The sequence below is a fragment of the Trachemys scripta genome, chromosome 15, assembly GCF_013100865.1.
Source record: "Trachemys scripta elegans isolate TJP31775 chromosome 15, CAS_Tse_1.0, whole genome shotgun sequence".
NCBI classification, from domain to species: domain Eukaryota; kingdom Metazoa; phylum Chordata; order Testudines; family Emydidae; genus Trachemys; species Trachemys scripta.
Window position 1 is genome coordinate 10,886,804 of NC_048312.1, and position 17,066 is coordinate 10,903,869.

The window sequence follows — 17,066 nt, forward strand, 5'->3', positions numbered from 1 at the left end:
GGTCATGGTGGATTCTCCATGACACACAATTTTTAAATCAAGATTGGACATTTTTCTAAAAGATATGCTCTATTAATTGTTTTAGGGAAGTTTATGGCCTGTGTTATACAGGAAGTCAGACTAGATAATCACAATGGTCTCATCCAACCTTCAGAGTAGCAACCGTGTTAGTCTGTATCCGCAAAAAGAACAGGAGTACTTGTGGCACCTTAGAGACTAACAAATTTATTAGAGCATAAGCTTTCATGGACTACAGCCCACTTCTTCGGATGCATATAGAGTGGAATAAATATTGAGGACGGACACACACACACACACACACACACGGGAGTGGTCTTACCAACTCTGAGAGGCCAATTAAGTAAGAGGGAAAAAAACCTTTTGAAGTGATAGTTTCACTTCAAAAGTTTTTTTTCCCCCTCTTACTTAATTGGCCTCTCAGAGTTGGTAAGACAACTCCCACCTGTTCATGCTCTCTGTATGGGTGTGTGTATATATATATCTCCTCAATATTTATTCCACTCTATATGCATCCGAAGGCTGTAGTCCACGAAAGCTTATGCTCTAATAAATTTGTTAGTCTCTAAGGTGCCACAAGTACTCCTGTTCTTTTTTCATCCAACCATAGAATCTATGAATAAGCAAAATTCAATAGTTAAATTTACAGCAATTGTGGGTGCTAAACTGACTGGCAAAAACTGTTCTGTACTAAACAGCCACTTGTAAAATATCTGTAAATACCTCTAAATGTGTACTTAACAGAAAAACACTGATAATTACGCTCCTTTCTCCTAACTTTGGAGAATGCATTTGTGTGTCTTTAAAGGATTTTTAAACTGTTTAGTATCATATTTTGCATGAGTCCTACTCTATTTTGAAGGTCTGCCATTCTTTACACCCCCCAAAAACTAATTTGGATCCTCCAGCTACCAAGCTAATACTGAAATACTTACAGTAATTTTTAAGGCCGATAATAAAATGTATTTGCAAACAACATTTGGAAATCAACTTATGAGAATTAAAGCATACAATACGGGTCTAAATATTTCATCAAGTTACTCTTTTCTCTCCTTAAAAAATTAAACTTGTCAGCAGACCTTGACAACAAAACCTTTATAGTGCACAGTTGTCTCCAAAGTTGATTCTAGCATCACATCAAAAACAGATTTTATTCCAAACAATACATATCCATCTACCCTGCTTTTTGGGAAATTCCTAGGTAGGGAGAACCACCTAAAGAGCTCAAAACTACAGAACAAGGTAAATAGTATGTTGTAATATACGTAACAAATGATAAGCTAGAAAAACAGAGAATGGGAAAAATCCACACCTTTACTGGAAGGTTACTGATTATTAAGCAGCAGAAGAGAAGATTACCTTTGCTTCAGACTACAGTACTAATAAATCACTGCGAAAAACCTGCAAGACATAGATGTTTTTGATTGAACACCAGTGGGAAAAGCCTTTAAAAAAAAAAAAAAAAAAAAAAAAGCAGCTACACTTTTAGTGATGATAGCTTCTTTTTTTTTTTTACTCTGCATCTGCCATTATTCATCTGTTATATTTACCTTCAGAAAGTGTTTTGGGGACAGACAGTTTGAAAAATGCAGTACAAGAAAAATTCATATTGAAGCTACTTAACTTGATGGGCTCCCAAGGGAGTTCTACTTGCTTTGACACAACCCATACACTGGGGATGTTCAATTCTGGGCTATGACAATGTTTACGCAACACTTTTAGTATTTACATAACACCTTTCACCCAGAAAAGTCCCAAAGAGCTTCCCAAGTTATATGCCAATGAAGGGCAGAGCCAAGCTACATACAATAAACTGCACAACATTCCAGATGGGGAGAAGGGAGGGACTTTTGGCACAGATGTGATAATCCCCTCTTCTTATGAAAAATTCTGTAATAGCCACAGAGACCAGAACTCCATTGTCCAGTGAAGGAACACAGGACAAGGAGTTAAGAAATCAGTTCTACTCTCTGCTATGCCACTAACTAAAACTGTTTACTGAGTCAAGTCACATTCTCTTTACACCTGAGATTCACAATCCATGAAGTACTTGTGGCACCTTAGAGACTAACAAATTTATTAGAGCATAAGCTTTCGTGGACTACAGCCCACTTCTTCGGATGCATCCGAAAGCTTATGCTCTAATAAATTTGTTAGTCTCTAAGGTGCCACAAGTACTCCTGTTCTTTTTGCGGATACAGACTAACACGGCTGCTACTCTGAATCCATGAAGTGGGAATAATATTGCTATTCTTTGTAAAATAATTTTACATCTCTAACTGGAGTGTGCAATAGTAGTGCTTTGTATTATTATTAGCCCCAGCCGAAGAGGGCTATACAAACAGTATGCAATATGCTATGCAAAGTTAGATTATGTTGTACTGTCTGTCAAATACTTCATGGAGAGTTACTGTGTTGACAGGATGTACATCTGCATGAAAGACACTGCTGTTAATGAATTTACTGTGTTTACAGCAGCTCTTTCACCTGCCAGGTTCCACTTTGACACAATATTAAACAAGCAACCATCATGGGGATTATACAGAGCTAATCCCGAGGGGACCCACACAATTCAAGTGAAACACCCATAAAACAAATACAATTCCCTTATGTCAGGTACTTCTGGACCATGAGGGGAATAATGCTGGCACAGATGGACCCCACAACACTGGGTCCCTTACCACATTTATACAAGAGTAATGCTGCTTGGAGATATGGAAAACCTGATCTGGATAGTCAAGAAAACAGCTGCATTGGCAAAATTAGCCACCACAGCCACAAGGGCCATAAAGACCCTACATTGGATTAACATAGTTGCTACAAGTTAAAAAGTGAAGTTCTGTGTGCAGTGTTCGACAGAGGGACAGACTAGATCAGGGGTTCTCAAAGTGGGGGTCGGGACCCCTTAGGGGGTCACAAGGTTATAACATGGAAGGTCACGAGCGGTCAACCTCCACCCCATATCCCACTTTGCCTCCAGCATTTATAATGGTGTTAAATATATAAAAAAGGTGTTTCTAATTTATAAGGGTGGGGTCACACTCAGAGACTTGGGATGTGAAAGGGGTCACCAGTAAAAAAAAGTTTGAGAGCCACTGGACTAGATGATCAACTGGTCCCTCTCCTAGCCTTGAAGTGTCTGACTCTATAGGCGGGTTGCCCATTCCCCCAGGCCCAAAGGGCCAGTCCCCTCCCACACCCCTGTATCCGACACCCGGGCGAGGCGGCGGCGGCCGGGCGATACTTCACCTGGTCGGCCCCAAAGGGCGTGATGTTGGCTTTGACGGAGCCCACGCTCAAGCCCACCAGGGCCAAGCCGGCGAAGACGGCGACGGAGCAGTAGCGGGTGGCTCCCGCTTGGGAGCAGGGGGCGAGGGTGGCGTTGGCAGCCTCGGGGGAGGAGCAGTTCTCGATGCTGGCCAGAGAGATCTTCCCGCAGAGGGCCTGCCGGGGGCCCGGGGCGGCCAGGGCCGGGAAGGCCAGCATGCCCAGCAGGTAGAGCGCCAGGCTGAGCAGGATGGTGCCGAATTTGCCCAGCAGGGCGTCGGCCAGCCAGCCGCCGAAGGGCGAGACCAGGTAGGTGATGCCCATGAAGATCAGCAGGGCCTGGCTGGCCTGGGCGCCCTCCCAGCTGTAGGGGGGCCCGTTGAGGAAAAGCACCAGGTTGGAGGTGATGCCGTAGAAGGCCACCCGCTCCAGCAGCTCGGCCAGCAGCACGGCGGCGCAGGCCAGGCGCCGGCCCTGGAAGGAGCTAGGGCCGCCGGGCGGACCCCGGCCCCGCCACCTGCCGCTGCCGCCCCCCAGCAGGGGGCTCCGCTCCCCGGGATCGGCCCCGCGGGTCCCCTCCATGGGGCGGCCTGTGAGAGGCGCCAACGCCGAGCCCCCTCCCCGACCGCCGGAGCCCCTCAGCCAACGCTCCCCCGGCAAAGAAACTTCTCCTGCCCGCCCTCCTCGGCTCTCCAGCCTAGGGCTCCAGCCCCGCCCGCCTGGCCCCTGCTATACGCGCTGATTGGCTGCGTCAGCTGTCACTTCCTCAATGGCGCTTCCGGGTTCCGCGCGCAGGTGTTGAGCGGGGGCTGCCCCTAGCCAGGTCCCGCCCAGGGGGCGGAGTGACGTGGCTGCGTGGGGCGTGGCTGCGCGCCTGGCTCACTGGTGGGAGCTATTGCAGGGGGACTGTGAGCCCTGGGTGGCTTCTCTGTGGGGTAAATTCAGACTCCAGGTGCTGCAATGATGGGGCCACACAATAGTTACTTTCCACCCACCTGAGTCCCTGAAATGGGCCTGATGCTTTTGGGCCTGCATTGTCTTTAGAGGACCAGGAACCTCTGTCTTGTGATTGTGTTTTGGCATATTATTCTATAGACTGCATATTATTATATATTACACACTCTAATTTTATTGTATTTATACAGTCCAACAAGTGTGTACAACACTTTATTAAAAGATGAAATGATAGATTCAGGACCTTATGTGGTAATTCAACGCTCAACAAAAAAGGGATAACAACAAAGAATGGGACAAGGGGATCGAGGGGGGATGGTATAACAGAAAAGGATCATGATTTTATGCACTCTTTGGCCATAAACAGTGAAATACCCTGCTGCCTCTCACTGATTTCCAGGAAAACCCACATCGTTTCTATTCTTTTTAGGTTCTTATGCTGCTGCCATCATCATGGTACATGGAGACTAATTCTGGACTACATTTTAAAGTATGTTCCTCTTACATTGAATAACCTCACTGATAATTTTTTTCATTTTCACTTCTTTAAATGGTCATAGCCTGAAACAGATCCTGTCTTCATAGTTTGAAATAGATGGACCAGTTAATCTTCTCCTTTTCTGATTTCAACATTGAATTTAAAAAATTGCTTGTATAATAACAACAATAAAATATTACTATGAAAATGTGATTTTTGCTCTTGCTGCAGTTCATAGTCAGAAAAAAGAAAACAGGAATGACCGGAAAAAATTATCTTGGAAAAAATGGAATTCTCAGTGTAAACTGTCTCATTGTTTATGTAATGCTTTTGCATCACACTGATATTATAAACTGATCAATTGACACACCTTCAAAATTATTAATATTTATATTTAGTATTTGGTGCTGTTGTGTAAGATGTGAAAGATAAGTGATTAGGAAGCATAGTTTAGACTTGCCTTTTATTTTTTTCTTCCCACTGTATTTGAGTTTTACTATGTGTCACCGATCACCTGAAGAAATTAAGGCCTTGACTTCAGTGGGACTACTCAGGCAGTAAAATTAACCATGCGTGTCAGTGTTTGCGAGTTCAGGGCCTTAAAGTTCCCCTTTTGCCATCTTCGCTTATGCTAATTAGCAGTTGAAGTTAATTGGCCTAATTTTGCGATTAAGTGCAATTTATCATGAATAAGGGCATTTAATACTTCATTGGGACTAGTCACAAAGGCAAACACTATGCTCAGAAGTATGTGTTGTAGGATCAGGCCCTAAGGTAAAATGTTTGCTCTGAACAAAATGGAAGAGATATTGCACTCTTCCTGTTTTCAATAAAAAAGGCAGACTGACAATATACCACCACACCCAGGCATCTGGTTGCAAATCAAGATTTTATAATTGTCAGTAAAGGAGTATAGCTAAGTGTTACTAATTAAACAGCTGGTCCCAGTAAAAAATGCACTTATCTTTAAAGAAGGGCCTTTGTAAATAACATACTGACCCCGTGGAAGTGACTCATTAAATATATTTGCTCACTTTAATGTTTAAACTTAATGACAAAGTGCAGCAAAGTTCATATAACCAAATGTGGATGAAGGATCTCATGTTTGTAAATTATTGTTGTAAAGTTACCAATAATTTAACAGGAACTGATCAATACTTTAGGTTTATATGACTTACCTAATTTTGTATACTATGCAACTAGTGTGATTACATCGTCTAAGGTTTCTAATAGCATTGCCCAGAGACTATCAAGTAGATAACATTACTTTGCATTAGGGCACACTTTAATATACACAGACATCACATTCTAGTCCCTGCACAAATTATCTTAGCAGCAGCGAGCTGACGTTTTATATTGGCCCATCCACCAACTGTTAAAAACATCTTGCAACACTGAAATAGTCATATTTAATATTAGAGAGGCACATTATAACAATGTTATTGTCTCTTCAGTACTGAGAAATAAGTAGTTATGACAGTCCCACTGAAATTCAAAAGCAGCTGAATCTACTGAATTTACAGTCTATGAAATATAGTGGCTTCACCAGAGAAATTTTTCATTTTTCTCCAAACAAGAACATTTTTAGCTACAGTACATTTAAAACTCCTGCATGAGGATATATCCAAGATGGATGTACCACCCAGTCAGCTCTTATGCCAGTGGGTGTTGCATAAGAATAATGCTTTTTCCATGGAAAGTCAACATTTTATGAAGGATGTAGGTGTGAGTTTTTCAAAGCAGGGGAGACCTGTCTGAAAAGGCTATGAGGTCTTTCCAGGAAAGTTTAATCAACACAGGATAAATGGATGGAGAATTGTTTTTCCTTCCTTGCTCCCTTACTGTTGAATTAGGAGTAGTATTTCCAACTGTCTAATCACACATACCCAACCACCCAGGCCCTGCCCCGCTCACTCCATCCCCCCTCCCTCCGTCACTTGATCTCCCCCACTCTCACTCACTTTCACCAGGCTGGGGCACAGGGGGCGGACTATGGGAGGGAATTTGAGTGCGGGAGGGGGCTCAGAGCTGGGGCAGGAGGTTGGAGTGTGGGAAAGGGGACCGGGCTGTGGGCTGGGGCTGGAGGTTGGGATGTGGGAGGGGGTGCAAGCTCTGGGAGCGGATTTGTGTGCAGGAGGGGGGTCAGGGCTGGGGTAGGAGTTGGGGTGCGGGAGGGGATGAGGGGTGCGAGCTCCGGCCGGGCGGTGTTTACCTCGGGCAGCTCCTGGTCGGCGGCACAGCGGGGCTAAGGCAAGCTTCAAGATTCCATCTCTCTAACTGGGACTCTATTTCCCCCGTGTGAAGATTTCTACATTCTAGGAAACAAGGAATTTACTTTTCCTCCACGTATGACAAATTTGTTGAAGATGAATATTCAGATTTAAATCAGATAAAACTTCTACAAAACAGGGCTTACTAAGCCTTAGTTCTTGAGAGGTATAATAATTTTGGCCAGGATTTCTAAAGGGTTGTTTACACTTCTGCTTATGTCAATGTAACTTATGTCGTTCAGGAATGTGAAAAAACCACCCATCTGAGCAATGTAAATTACATCAACTCAAAGCAGTGTCTATTCCTCACTATGTCGGTGGGAGACACTCTCCAGCTGACATAGCTTTCACCTCTCATTGAGGTGGAGTAATTATGTCGATTGGAGAGTGCAATGTAGTGTGTCTTCACCAGATATCGGCGTCACTGCAGTGCAGAAGTGAAGACAAATCCTAAGTCCTCCCCTAAGGTTCAAAAATTTATTCTGTGGAAAATATTTCTGAAAGAAAGGTGCAGTTTTTACACTTATGATGGGCTCAAACCAAAATCCCAGATCTGAATGCTCCTAATGTTGGGAAAGTTTGGATCTACTAATTTTTTTATTTGGTTTTCATCTTGATGGATAACACATTCACATCCAATTACTATATGAAAAAATGCAAATACATACAACAGAAATATTATTCCAGAGCATAGTAAGGTATGTATTTATGTGGGCTGTTGTTTGACAAATGATTGGTTTCTTTGCACATACAAAACAGAACAATGGGGGAAAAAGAAAAACATGTAGCCGTTAAAATCACCCCTCAGTTTGATGAAATATTCCTAAGCGGCCATTTCTTTGTTAATAGGTGCCAATTTGCCACATTTCACTTGTTTGGAGGGAGCCTCAATTTTAATCTCCCTAATTCACATTGGGCAGCCCTGTAACTGTGTATGCATACACAGTTAGCGTGGGTATGCTGATTTGTGCTAGGCTTAAATAAAACTCCCAGATCTGAATGCTTCTAATATTGGGAAAGTTTTGGCTCCAGTAATGTGTATGCAGTGAGGATGGGTGTGTGTCTGTCAGTTGTGTGCATGTGTGAGGAAGAAAGTATATGTTTCTCTCTCAGGTTCTAATTCTAATCTCACTAAGGTCATACAAACTTTACTGGTAGATCAGGTAAGGGGTGTGACTTTTTTTAAAACCGACATAATTATACCAGTAAAGGCCCTAGCAGTTATATCAGTATAAAGGTAACTTAGGTCAGGTCTATATTGCAAACTTTTGTTGGCATATGTATGTCGGTCAGAGGTGTGATGAGGTTTGAGTTGTGACTAACATAGGTGTGCTAGCAAAATTCCTTAGTGTAAACACAGTTTCACGCAAGGGGGACTGGAATAAACTATGCCACTTTTGCCATTATAAACTGGATCCATATAAGGAGTACTTTGCCAATATGGTATGCCCATATATCTATACCTGCAAAGCCTTCCAAGTGTGGTGTACTTATACTGGTATAGAATTCGGATGTGTATAACAGCCCCCAACCCTTTATACTAATATAGCCGGGTCCAAACTAGGGCAGGTTGTACCACTTTGACTATGCTGGCATAGTTAAAGAGGTACAACTTTCTAGTGTGGACAGGGCCTTTGAGTGGTGTCAATCAGGAGTAAGTCAATTCAAGTCACCAGTGTAAAAGTGGTGCAAGTGAAGAAACAGTCTGGCTTTGTGAGACCTGGATCTGCAGGGGCGGGGAGTCTCTCTCTCTCTGATTTTACTGGCCTGACAGGCTAGATCAGTGTTGGGAAGCTTAAAGAAGAGTCAGCCCCCCACCCCCAGGTCTCTCTCTCTCTATCTCTCTCCTGGGTGGGCCCGATCCATTCAGAACAGGGCTTGGCCCCACATTTAGGGCTGGAGCCCCTGTGTGCATCTGTCACTGGTGTCCGTGGCTAGGGAGTGTCTGTCCCCTCCCCGCCCTCCGCCGTAAGGAGCAGGAGGGAGGGTCTCTCTGTCCCGCCCCGGGGGAGGCGGAACTCTAATTCCGGGCTCCTGCGGCCGGGGTGCCGTTGTGGGACCGGACCGCAGGCAGCAGCTGCAGGCCGGTAACGCTGCCTCGGGTGCCGGCTACGGAGCGATGGCAGCGGCCCCAAGGAGGCTCCCTGCCCTGGCCCTGCTTGGGAGCTGCCCGTAGCTACCGCCGGGCCCGGTGGGACGGGCCGCGCCGCGCCGCGATGAGGCTGCTCCTGCTGGCCTGTCTCCGAGCCCAGACGGGGAACGCTACCACCGCGGGCAGGATACAGTAAGTGCCGGCTCTGTTCCCGGGGGACTCCCCTAGACCTGCCTCTCCCCGCTGCCCCCTCCCCCGTTCACAGGGGCCAGGGGCTCCCCTGGACCTGCCTCTCCCCGCTGCCCCCTCCCCCGTTCACAGGGGCTGGGGCCTGGGGGGACGCCCTGGGATTTGCCTTCCCCATTCTTAAGGAGGATTTTCCCACGTCTGCCTTTCCTCCTTACATAGGAAAAACGGGGGGTGCTCCCGATGCCTGTTTCTTCATCCACAGGGACTAGGGAGAGCTGTCATCTCCCTTGTGCCTGGACTGGCCTCCCTTTTATCCACATGGGCAAGAAAGCACGCTGTCTCTCTTTCTCTCTCCCATTCCAAAAGAAGTGGAGGGAGGGATAACTCAGTGGTTTGATCATTGGCCTGCTAAACCCGGGGTTGGGAGTTCAATCCTTGAGGGGGCCACTTGGGGATTTGGGGCAAAATCAGTACTTGGTCCTGCTAGTGAAGGCAGGGGGCTGGACTCAATGACCTTTCAAGGTCCCTTCCAGTTCTAGGAGATGGGATATCTCCATTAATTTCTATTTTTTTTTCTATTTCTAAGTGGGTGAGTGGGTGAATTCCTTTGTGTGTAATATTAACCCCCCTCCCCACACACACACACTGAGTCCACTTCCATAGGGACAGCCAGGTGAAGAGTGGGTGCAACATAATGTATTTTCCTATCAGGGCTTCTTTCAGGCCCTGAGAAATTCCCAATAACGACCCAACCATTCCCAGTCTCTGTTCAAACCTAAGTTAATTGTATCTAAATGGCATATTAATTCAAGTTCAGCAGTCTCTCTTTGGAGTCTGTTTTTGAAGTTTTTTTGTTGCAAAATTGCCACCTTCAGCTCTGTCACTGAGTGGTTAGAGAGATTGAAGTGTTCTCCCACTGGTTTTTGAATGTTATGATTCCTGATGTCAGATTTGTGTCCATTTATTTATAGAGACTGGGAATAGTTGGGTCATTACACTAATTGAATCTATTTCCTTATGTTAAAATACCCTTACACCTTCTATGGGTCATCTCGATTATCACTTCAAAGGTTTTTTTCTCTCTCCTGCTGATGATAGCTCATCTCAATTGATTGGCTTCTTACAGTTTGTATGGCTACTCCCACCTTTTCACGTTCTCTGTATAAATATCTTCTTTCTGTGTGTTCCATTCTATGCATCCGATGAAGTGGGCTGTAGCCCATGAAAGCTTATGCTCAAATAAATTTGTTAGTCTCTAAGGTGCCACAGGTACTCCTGTTCTTTTTGTGATTACAGACTAACACGGCTGCTACTCTGAAACCTTTCCATTTCAGTGTTTGCTTTTTTACTGATGGAAAGCATTCAGTTATATCAAAATGATAGGTAATTGGGAGCAGATAAAACAACAAAAACAATTCCCAGAAAATATTCTACCCTCATCTTTCCTATGTAGGATTATTTTTCGGCCTTATAAATTACTCTGATTTTAGCTAGCCTTCCAAATATTAGCTCCAGCCTTGGAAAAATCTTGTAACAGCTCAGGGCTTGTTTATCTGCAATAGCTGCACTGGTATAACTTGAATCATCTTTTAAACTGTAAGATTTTTTTTGGCTCCCCAAAACAGCGTTATATCGGGGTAGAGGTGTATTGATTTAAATTAACACCTGAAGTTAGATTGGTGCAACTTTCTTAGCTAGACAAGACCTCAGAAAGGAGAGATTGAAGGGGATCTCATTTCAGGTACAACTTGTAAATCTGATAGAGGTGTTTAACCTACACTGAAGGTTCCAGTGCTCAGGAAGTTGGAGAATCAATGCCCAACAGAATCCGAATGTCTCATCTCAGTTATTATAAACACTATTCATAGCAGTGGTGTAAAGGACCCCACAAAAACAAATCCGATTTGGATAATGTGTAAGCAATATTAGCTAGAAATCTATTTTCCTGTTTAGTAGCGTTAGCTGTCAGTTGTTCAGCTTAAACAATCTTACATTGGCACTGCAGGTAAGAACAGTTACTTTAATTATTGTAGCTATTATTTAAATAGCCTTTTTATATAAAAGGCCCAGAGCCTCATACGCTTTAACTTTAGACACTGTGAGAATCCCAGTTCATAAAGTTAAGCACATAAGTCTTTGCAGCACTGTGCTTAAATATGTAGAAGATTTTATATGCTCAAGGAAATGTACAGCTTGCTTTGATCACATCCGTGTGTGCGCATACTGGTTTATTTACTCAAACCTTTTTATATGTCGACTTGCAGCAAGCATTGGATTGGTTAAAAAATTAAAACACTTAACTTGTTCCTAAATGGGACAGCTGCTAATGTAGGTTAATTTTATGGCTTGAGATCACTGAGTATGCTAAGTTTGTGATACTAGTTTGTTTATATAACTGCTTTATCTCTTCACACAATATTTTCATCTTCTGAATTTAAACTCTTAAATTTCCTAGTGACAAAGATACCAGAGTCTAATTTGTCTGTAAACCTTTGGGACAGATTCTTAGCTGGTGTAAATTGGCATAGCTGATTTCAAGCAACTGACGATCTGGCTCTTTTTTCAATAAAAACAGCTCCATAATAAAGGTGATAAAGACATCAATTATGTTTGGCCTCCTTAACATTTCATCCTTAATCTGCATGAAAACCTACTCATGCCCGTCTCTGCTCAGACTGTCATTCTTTAAACCCTCGAAGAGGGATCAAAAAGGGGGGGGTGTTAGGAAGGGAAAAGAAATTAGTTATTCTACCCCCCCCTTTGGAATTTTCTACTCACCTTTTATTACCTGTTGTACAAGGGGGAACAGACATTGAAACTTTTGAGGGGTTGACTTATGAAGACTTAAATGAAGTTTTTGTGACTATGTAGATATTTTTGAGAGGGAGACCTTGTTACAGTTTCCTATTTGAAATTGTGTAAATCCCCAGGAAAACAATCACATTCACAAGAGCATAAAACCCACAAAAATAATGTACAGGCTAATAATTGCTTGTTGAAATTTAGCATATCAATTTACAAATAACCTGAGTAATCAAATGATCCCCAGTTCAAGGGCACCATATGTTAATACATATAAAGCCTGTAGAAATGTTAGCTGCCTTGGAGATAGATTAGAATATTGGGTGTCTGTGCATGCATGCTACAATGCAGATTAGATGTTAATCAATTTAGCATTGAGCATTGTGGTTTTTTTCCCCTCTATTTTTTCCTTGCACTTCCTATCTGGTGGTACTACTACTACAGAAGAGGGTGTGCATGTCAAAAAATCCCCTTCTCTTCATATTAGATAGCAGCGTAGGGATCTCTTACCTCCCTGCAGTTGCATTGGCAAACTGTGTTCATATCTGTGTTTGCTTCCCATAGGTGTAGTGGGTTATAGCCCACAAAAGCTTATGCCCAAATAAATTTGTTAGTCTCTAAGGTGCCACAAGGACTCCTCATTGTTTTTGCTGATACAGACTAACATGGCTACCTTTTTGAAACCTGCAGAAGGCAGGTATTCCTCATTCATCCTCCACTCCTGAGGCCTCGGATTCCAACATTTACAGTCCCAGCAGGTGATGAGTGCTGCATTCCAACAGGATTTACACAGCTGAACCTGTTGACAAACAGAGTGAAACTTCATTGGGTTCAGTTCTACTTCTAGAGAGAAAACTGCTGACTTCGGGCCCGAGAAGCAGAGTAATTGCCCCTCACAATTGCTGTTTTGATAGTTCAACTCCACAATGGATGTGATCCAAAGCTAGTCCTGTATCCGTTGGGGTGCACTCCTTTCAAGCCGACACAAATCATCTATGTTAATTCCTTCCACCCATGCTGTTTGGAAAGAGATGTCCGAGGCAGGGAGAAATTAAAGAAAAATTGATGTTGATTAAATAAGTAGGAGTAAATTAAGTGAATGGTTGAGGGTGTACAGGAGTAATTGTAGAGTGCTGGCCATTTTTAAAGTTTGTTACAGTCACAAGAATAGTGTGTAGTGTGCAAATAAAGGTGTCTCATTCTTTTTGTAAGGGAGAGGAACAAAGTTCACTGATCAAGGCAATTTCAAACCGAAAAAGGTTAGAGGAGGACGGATTTGGTTTCACAGTGAAAACATCTCAAAGTTGTAATTTAAATACCTACAGCTTCCGTAGACTTTAGTGGGAATTGTGGTTGGTCACTACCTCTGAGGCTCAGGAACTACAGACCTGATCCAAACACCAGCTGACGTAGAAATTATTTCATTTACTTCAGTAGGTTTAAGCTTAGGCCCTCTACCCTCAGCAACAGCTAATATAGCTTTGGAAATCAGCTGCTGACAGAGGTTTGTGGAAGAGAATCAATGTAGTAGTATGAAATGTATTCAAAAGGGGCATGATTATTGAATTGTATGACTGTAACACCTAGGTAGTCCTAATCCTAGACCAGGAGCTGGTTGTGTTAGACACTGTACAAACACCGAAAAAGAAGTTCCTGGACAGCAGTCACTCTATCCCCATAACTTATTGAACAATACAACCCCATTCAAAATGAGAATATAAAAGAAAGTTGGTTTTTTTGGAGGTGGGGAGCGAAGAAGAGGAGCGGATATAGTGCAAAACAACACAGGTGTTGCAAGCTACAGCATGTAAGAACTAGGGATTATTTTAACTCACAGGAAACCTTGGAATCCCAATCAGTTTGGAACCACAAAACAAACTTGTAGTGCATGAAGAACCATGAACTCTGGAATCAGGTGGGGGTGTCAGTGTTGCATTTTTTCAGATTGCTAGGTGGGACAAACCAGAAGCAGCAATCAATATGCTCCTGAGGGCATTCTGTGCTTAAAAAAAAAATAAAAATTCTGCAAATGTTATTTATCAAATAAATTTGGAGACTCCAGCACAGCATTGGGGAGCACAGGCCACTGGCTGCACAGAGGTGGGAGATCACTGTGCATCTCTCCCCTCCCCCCAGACAGGGACTCAGCAGTGAGGCTGCACCCAACCCTGACACAACGCAAGGACCGGCCTGCCCCAGAAACACCCCAGGGCCCTGCCCCTCTGTACCAGGTACACCAGGTGTGGGCAGGCAGGCTCCAAGTGTGAAGGGTCTTAGTGTGGGGGGATACAGGTGTGTGTGGGGGAAGGTGTAGATGCACAGGTGATTGTTGGAGGGTTCTGGGTGCAACAGTAATGGGACTTTGCAGGTGAAGGTGGTTGAGGCTTGGCGGGGGTCTGGGTGTGGGGGAACAGAGCTCGGTGGGGGGGGGGTTCTGGGTGTGGGTGGTCCAGATGCTGGGGGGGTGGGGCGGGGATCCAGGTGCAGCTGATTGGGGCTCAGTGGGGTGGGGATCTGGATGCGGGTGGCTCGTCAGGGTGATCCAGGTGCAGGGGGAGTGGAACTCAGTGGGAGGGTCTAGATATGAGGGGGTCTGGATTCATGAAGGTTGGGCGGATGGGGGAGCAGCTCCCTGTACAGGGATCCCTCCTCCTGCAGCTTAGGAGCAATGGGTGCAGGAAGCGGATGGGGGGGAGGAATTTGCAGGGATTCCTGCAGCTGGGGGAGAAATCTGGGGGTTGGTCTGACCCAGCCCCAGATGCCATGCAGAGGAAGTCCCATCCTCCCCAGCCGGGACGAGAAGCTGAGTCCAGTGCAGGGTAGGAGCCACAAGATGGGTCTTTCCCAGTTCTACCCCCTGCCCCACAGTGATTTACCTCTCTGCCGGGGGTGGGGGGGGGAGTGGACATGCACGTAACCGCTCTTGTGGCTTCCCGTGGCTTCCCCATCAGAAAGTCATTTTTTTGCGGGGAAGCAAAAAAAATCTGCAGGGGGCATAAATTCTGTGCATGTGCAGTGGCACAAAATTCCCCCCCCCCGGAGTAATCAATAAGAGTAGGAAAGAATGTATGAAACAGATCATAAAACATCACCTGGGTTTTTGTAGCCATGTTAGACAAAAATTGCATTCCTATGGAAGTCCTTCATTAAAGTGTGAATAGGGCATACAAAATCAGAAAGGAACTGCACCTTTTAATTTTATATTAGCAGCAGTATTACTAACAAACAGTATAGATCTATACTACAGTGTGCCACAGCATTAAAGACTTCTCTTGCTTTGCCTTTTCACAACACTTATGTGAGTGTGGTGGGTGCATATTCTCCCTCTCCCAGAGATTAAGAAGCTGAGACGTACAGCTTGATTTTGAGATGTGCTGAGTACCTGAAGTTCACCTTAGAATTATAAGGAGAAGAATTGGGTCCATACAAGAGTGAAGGGATTTACTTAGAGCCAAACAGTAAATCAGTGGCTGAGCCAAAGCTGGAATACTGGAGTCCCGGACGCCCAGAACTATGTTCAATAACCAGCATCCAAATTTTATTACCAAAAATACTAGATGAGAAAAAATGAATAACTGAAGCCCACAGACAGAGAACAAAATCCAATAAAGTGAATCCAGAGTTCAGTGTTTCTCTAAATCCTGGGTTATTTAATTCGGGAGTCTGTAAGTGGTGCAGCTGAAGCTGTGCCTCCAAGTTATTATCCAACTGGACCATAACAAATGATCTCTTTCAGCCTGAGTAGTAGACAATTCACAGTTCCTCTGATTTGACTCTCCAATAAAACTGCCAGATTCTGAGACCCAAACTCCAGTTTAGAAGCACGTCACCCCACAAGTTGTAGCACTGAATTCAGTTGGGCCGTTTGTGGAGTAATGTGCTACTCAGCATAAGTAAGGATGGCAAAATCTGGCCTGAAGTAAAGAATGTCAGTAACGAAGATGTTCCTTTGGAAATTTACCCACAATCTACAAGGAAACAGTAGAGAAAACACTACCTCAAAATTCAGTATTTCTTCCAAGGCTGTCACACACTGTCACGTGTGTTCGCTTTACAGAGAGCAGAGAACACATTTATTTTTATTCCAAAAGTGTTTGTTTATGAATTGGCAAAACAATTTAAATACACAATTTTTATCAGAAGAGAAAACAAAATATATCAGTAGTGTAGATATGCCTGGGCCTGATTCAGGGCCATCTGTGACTTCACAGACAGCTGAGCTTTCAAAACAGAACAAAATAAAAACCTTGTAAAATAGTCTCCAAAGCATCCTCTCCCCATCCTCCTTGAAGTGGTGATGTGTGTTCAAGTGTACAGGAAGTTGTACTCTTCATTCCCTGAGCGAAAACGAGCCTCTCATGGAGGAAGAAAATTGCACTCTGTAAATTCCAATACTTTAGATAAATCCAATGTAACATCCTGATCTCATAAATATTTATGCATATGCTTAACCTGAAGCATGAGAGTGAGTAGTCACATTGAACTCAATGACATGTGTATAAATGTTTTCCGGATTAGGGATTGTAAAGAATTTTCAAAGTATTCATTTTAACTTCCTAAATTGTATAATATCTTTTACGTGCCCCTGAACAACCAGTCATAGAGTGAGTCCAGCTTTTTATCCTGCCTCTAGACATATCCAGGATCTCAATAGTGGCAACTCAAGGCTCTGCTTCCGTAAGAGAGTCCTTCATAAATATCCATCTTTAGAACACTGCAAGGAAGTCTCCCCATCCATTTACCATTGAGACCACCATTGTTCCACTTTGATTTGTGTCTGGCAGGATCAGCGCTGTTGGCAGGTTTTGCCATTGATCCCACTGTCTCCATATGTAACAGCTAGAGCTGGAGTAGGCAAATTTGTCATCTGGGTAGCCATCAGCTTGGTTCAGGGCCAAGATCTCTCCTTTCGACACCTTCCTCATTTGGTTTGAGTGTTGCTCTTTACGACACACACACTGCTTGGCACTCATGGGAAAGGCAAGTCAAATAAATC

The 17,066-nt window shown here is 43.9% G+C and overlaps 2 protein-coding genes across 2 annotated transcripts in view; one reads left to right on the forward strand and one right to left on the reverse strand.

Annotated features, from left to right (window-relative positions):
- Positions 1–3,978, reverse strand: part of SLC15A4 (solute carrier family 15 member 4) — a 56,079-nt gene extending 52,101 nt beyond the window's left edge. Inside the window, exon 1 of the mRNA XM_034791274.1 lies at positions 3,268–3,978. Within this exon, the coding sequence (XP_034647165.1) occupies positions 3,268–3,867 (600 nt within the window). The 5' untranslated portion in view covers positions 3,868–3,978. The remainder of the gene's footprint in view (positions 1–3,267) is intronic.
- A 5,025-nt stretch (positions 3,979–9,003) lies between these two features.
- GLT1D1 (glycosyltransferase 1 domain containing 1) overlaps positions 9,004–17,066 on the forward strand; it is an 86,774-nt gene continuing 78,711 nt past the window's right edge. Inside the window, exon 1 of the mRNA XM_034791044.1 lies at positions 9,004–9,271. Within this exon, the coding sequence (XP_034646935.1) occupies positions 9,204–9,271 (68 nt within the window). The 5' untranslated portion in view covers positions 9,004–9,203. The remainder of the gene's footprint in view (positions 9,272–17,066) is intronic.